Source organism: Morone saxatilis, unplaced genomic scaffold (genome assembly GCF_004916995.1).
Source record: "Morone saxatilis isolate NCDOM2014 unplaced genomic scaffold, NCSU_SB_2.0 Contig11, whole genome shotgun sequence".
Taxonomy (NCBI): domain Eukaryota; kingdom Metazoa; phylum Chordata; class Actinopteri; family Moronidae; genus Morone; species Morone saxatilis.
The window spans coordinates 20,712,637-20,717,468 of record NW_023339663.1 but is presented as its reverse complement, the minus strand read 5'-3'; the positions used below and the strand labels follow the sequence as shown (position 1 = coordinate 20,717,468).

General features: G+C 45.1%; 1 protein-coding gene across 3 annotated transcripts in view; it reads right to left on the bottom strand.

Annotated features, from left to right (window-relative positions):
• Positions 1 to 4,832, bottom strand: part of trpm7 (transient receptor potential cation channel, subfamily M, member 7) — a 36,544-nt gene that overhangs the window by 6,903 nt on the left and 24,809 nt on the right. For all 3 annotated transcript variants that reach the window (XM_035682124.1, XM_035682122.1, XM_035682123.1), the window contains exons 23-31: positions 4,134 to 4,266; positions 3,833 to 4,011; positions 3,452 to 3,584; positions 2,267 to 3,069; positions 1,231 to 1,325; positions 905 to 1,001; positions 745 to 821; positions 574 to 611; positions 196 to 224 (exon numbers count right to left, since the gene is read on the bottom strand). In XM_035682124.1, coding sequence (XP_035538017.1) covers positions 196 to 224; positions 574 to 611; positions 745 to 821; positions 905 to 1,001; positions 1,231 to 1,325; positions 2,267 to 3,069; positions 3,452 to 3,584; positions 3,833 to 4,011; positions 4,134 to 4,266 — 1,584 coding nt within the window. The remainder of the gene's footprint in view (positions 1 to 195; positions 225 to 573; positions 612 to 744; positions 822 to 904; positions 1,002 to 1,230; positions 1,326 to 2,266; positions 3,070 to 3,451; positions 3,585 to 3,832; positions 4,012 to 4,133; positions 4,267 to 4,832) is intronic.

The window sequence follows — 4,832 nt, the reverse complement described above, 5'->3', positions numbered from 1 at the left end:
TTATAAATGAGACCCCTGGTGATTACAGCATGGATTGTATCACACACCAGGATGCATTTGATGCAAACAAAGGTAAAAGGTAAAATGTTACTTTTTTAACAGCTTCTATGTAAATGTTGCTGAACCAGCTGAGCAGATATAACGAGTATGACCAAACTAAAACATGCATATGGACAGTGAAACTACAAATCTTACCAGTTAGTGTGTCTTCCCCAGGGGCTCGTCTGACAGAGAGACAACAGACAGACATTAGATTAAGAAAACACATTACAGGCATGTCAGAATAGTTCATGAAACTACACAGGAGCTTTCATAGCACATTTACATACGACGGTTTGAAGAAGTATGCATCAGTGTGTTCTGACAAACAGGCATCAGAAATCAACTAAAATCATACCAACTGGTCTGACCTTAACTTGAGTCTTTATGAATCCTTATAAAGCGTGTGTGTGTGTGTGTGTGTGTGTGTGTGCGTCGTGTGTGTGTGTGTCGTGTGTGTGTGCGTGTGGTGCGTGTGTGTGTGCGTGTGAGATAGAGGGTATACATCTTGTTGGCCGGTGGGAGGAAACTTACAGGCTGCTGGCTTGGGCTGATTTGACCTGAACTCTTTCCTGGAGGAGAAATGAGAAGTTGTTAGGCAATGAGAGACACCTGCATTTATAAAGTTAACAAGAGTTAAACTATACAGGATTTTTTTTTACTTTATCCTTAATATGAAAGTGCAGACACACATACACTTCTTACCAGTACTGCAGTCCTGGGGTCTTCGTGGATGAGGATGTCTTCAGCTGACACTCTGCTCCTGTCCTTCTTCTTTAGAGCTGCAAAAACACAATGAAATGGTCACAGACATTTGAGAATATCTTTCCTAGCAGTATATTTTTAGTTATTATTCTGAACTTACTGGAGTCAGGATGGAGAAACGCTGGGTTTCTGTCAAACTCTGTGAAGCCAGCGTAGGAGTTGACTGCTCTGATGTGACCATGACTTTCAGATTGAGCCTGTGACCACAAAAAAAGACGAAAAAAAGGTGAGAGAAGGTACATATTATTCTGAAACACTGATCAGTACTATGGCTGCAATAGACATAGACAATAAGTAGAAAACTAACCTAAAACACAACTTCATGGTTCAGGGTTTCCTGTGGTGTTTTATAGTAGATTTACCTCAACTCTTATTACAAATTACACACACACACACACACACACACACACACACACACACACACACCTGTGATCTGGGCTGTGTGGCTGGGCTTTGCTGTCTGCTGGGAGTGGAGGTCTCTTTGGGTGTGGAGTGCTGGAGGTCCAAACTGTCTTTATGTCCTGAAACCAAGATGATATTGTCAGTCCACATTAAGACAATTTATAATGCCCCATCAGTCTGCCACACAAACACGCTGTCTGATCCGGAGAAATGACCATGGGCACAACGGTGAAGCAATTACAGTTCAAACATCTGATTCTTATGAGAAACTTCTCCCCGCACCTCCACCTGTCAAACAAATCCTTTATCAACCGCAGTTACTGCTTAAACCTCAACCAGTCAACCAATCATTTATGCTCCATCACATCATATGTGAAAACCTCAGAACCACCCAAGAGTGGAGAATAAACCAGACAGACGACAGGTCCAGACAGAGCAGAGAAAGGAAAGGGAAAGGCACCAGTTAAAGGTCTACTGGGTTCCTGATCTGGAGATGGACAGCCCCGAGCACCCGGCAGACGCAGCTTTCAACTTAATCTCAGACTGAAACTCAAACCTCTCGTTGTGTTCGGCTCTCTTGCCGTGTTCCTCTTGTCAAGTGGGGCTTCTGACCCACCCTCATAGCAGGACACTGGATGGGCAGGTGGTCCTGACATATTCCATTCCCTGTGCCTTCTTCTGTGGGGTCTCCTGGGTGCCACAGCGGGGGCACAAGGACAACCTGGCATGCTGCTATTTGCATGGGTTTCACCCTGTGATGACTCAGCTTCAGGAGCCAGAGGGACTTCAGTGTCTGTATTCTGTCTACTCAAGGAGCCTGATCTGCCCTCGTCGTCGCAGAACGCCTCATTCACATACCCGCAACTCCCCTCCCTGTCTCTCTCCCCCCTTTGTAACCCCCTGTTCTCAGGCTTTGCAATGCAAGCAGGCAAGCAGGCAGGCTGAGCATAGCCCAAAGTCTTAGAGACAATGACAACAGTAGGATACATACACACACTGTTTTCAACCTCCTCTTTTATCTCCTCATCAACAGCAGATTCACTCTCAGTCTCATACTTACCCACAAACGCCCCAAACTCTACAGTGGTGCTGTCTGGCTGGAGGGGCTGCTGGTAAAGCCCAGTTAGGGCGAGTTCTGGGTGACTGGAGCCACTGGGATGGAAAGGGGTGCTGCTGATGTGGAACTGAGCCCCGCCGGAGGGCACATTGGGCAGGCTGGATGGGGAGTCGGAAAGGCCCGGCTCTTGTGGACGGGTCAGCTTACTCTGGGTGAGAGAGTGGCCTCGGAGACGCAACTCCGGAGGGGAAATGGCCACAGCACTTTGGACAAAGGCACTGGAACCGGCACTGCCTGAGGAGCCAGCCTCTGCAGAAAGGTGCCCGAGCCCAAACAACCCCCTCCTCTCTAGACCCAATGCTGGGTTCAGGCTGGGGTCCAGCCCCAGTTCTGCTCCAGGGATGGGCCCGACTCTCCGGCTACTTTCCGTCCCAGCACCACCCCCTGCACCAATCCCAAAAAGAGAATCTGCAATGTTGGTTGCTGTCTGGGGAAAAGAGGAGCCAAAGTAGGCCCCCACACTGCGTTTCCCTATGACGGACGATTTGGAGTGGGGGCCAGTGTCTGTTGCCACAGGGCCGATGCTGGGGACCACGTTCTTAGAGAGGCTGAGCTCCCGGGTGATCTGATTGTGGACCTTGCTGGCCTCTGATGCCCTCTGAGCAGTGAGGGTCTTCAGAGTGTCCACAGTCAGAGCTGAAAGGTCCTGCAAGTGGCCTATCTGGGAGTCAAGTGTGTGCAAAGAGCGTTTTATAAAGTTGACCTTGTTCCCAACCTCCCTCAGCTGCATACACATGGTTTCAACCCTGGAAATGACAAACAGTAACTTCAGTTAGGACAGCTTGTATTGCTTACTATTGTTAATGTGAAATGAAAATATACAAATTTGCATTGCATCGCATCCCTGCCTCATCAACCCCTTCAGAGCGCATATTTTTCTTATATGAACTCCGGAAGAGTGATTTGTGACGCAACGAAATAAACGCTAAAGCAAAATATGAAACGATAGACATTTTTCTATTGTCATATGGCACAGCCCTACTTTGCACACGTTTTATAAAGACGGAAGTGCATTCAACACGTTCAAGGTCAAAGATACATACAGTGCATTTTGGTGAGTAACACTGATTGTAAACATAACTTTTGTACTCCACAGAGCACTTTTAACATGGCCAATAACAGTCCCACCTTTCTGAGGTAAGACGTATGCGCTCCTCACTCCCCGAGTGAAACTGATCATCCTTTTCATGAAAGTATGTCTCCACACACTGCTCCTCAAAATCATGAAGCTTCTTTTGGTCTTCCTCTGTGAGAAACAGCTCTGAAAGAAAGAAAGCAGAGACTTGATATTGTTGGAGATTTTCCTTAATTTACCAAATTAAGCAGCAACCTTTTATTTGAATACTTGTTTTGTACACATAAAACATTTAAATTCCTGATGTCTGTTCTTGAAAAATATAAATAAATGGCATTGTGCATCATCAGTGGCAAACACTGCTTCCCTTTTTAATCATTTACATGTATGAGACACAAGGTTTCTGCCAGAAAATGACAATAATGTGGTCGTACTTGGTCCATATGTATTCTCCTTCTTCCTCTTTCTACACATACAGAAGAGCGAGAAGATATGGCAGAGGAGGATGAACGGGGGTGGGAGGACAGGCTTCTCATGGTAGGCCATAATGAAGTGGTAGCGCTGGTACTTCCACACCAGATTAGATATGGACTTCACTTGCATATACACATTGCTGGAAAACAAGAGTACAGAAATTACTTTGAGGAAGATGCGGTTGTGGAGAACGTGGCTACTGCGTACGCACATTAGTATGGAAACACAGCTGGATGTAACACTGAAATGATGTGCACTTACTTGAAGAAGGCGATGAGGAGGTTGACCATTAGTATATACTGTACAAAGAGGTAGACTGCTTGTAGGAGAGGGGTCAGCCACACTCCTGCCGCACATAGGGGCTTTACTGAACTTTCACTGTTATTGGCACACACTGTAAAGAGGAGGAGCCTTTTAGGATATCAATGCACACGTTATATGCACTCAACACATACAGCTCTCGTTCTTCTCGTCTGTAACTAACTTTCTTTCCTGTGTGGGTTCAAATCTGACTCCTGACACCGTGCTGCATTGAAATATTGTTTTAATCTTTTCTATTCTTTTTTTCTGTCACTGATGTTTAAAGTAAGCAAAAAGCTAGACTACGCTGCTCATAGCTGGTGGTACTTGGTAGCATCGTCCCTATAAATTAACAATGTAATCCAAACAAAGTTAACGCTAACAGGTATGAGACATTAGCTTATTTGTGCTGTGTTGGTATATACTTAAATTTGACATGACTGATTTCTTATTTATTCTTTTGTTTTCACTAGTATTCCTTTACTACCACCTTACACTGCGTAATTAACATCTGACAATTCACCCTTTCCTTCCTTTCTACGATGAGGTCATGATAACACTGAAAAAACGATGTGATACATTTTAATGGTGATAAATTTTAATGGTGATAAATTTTAATGGTGATAATGTGTTTAATGGGAGGCAGACACCCTCTTCACA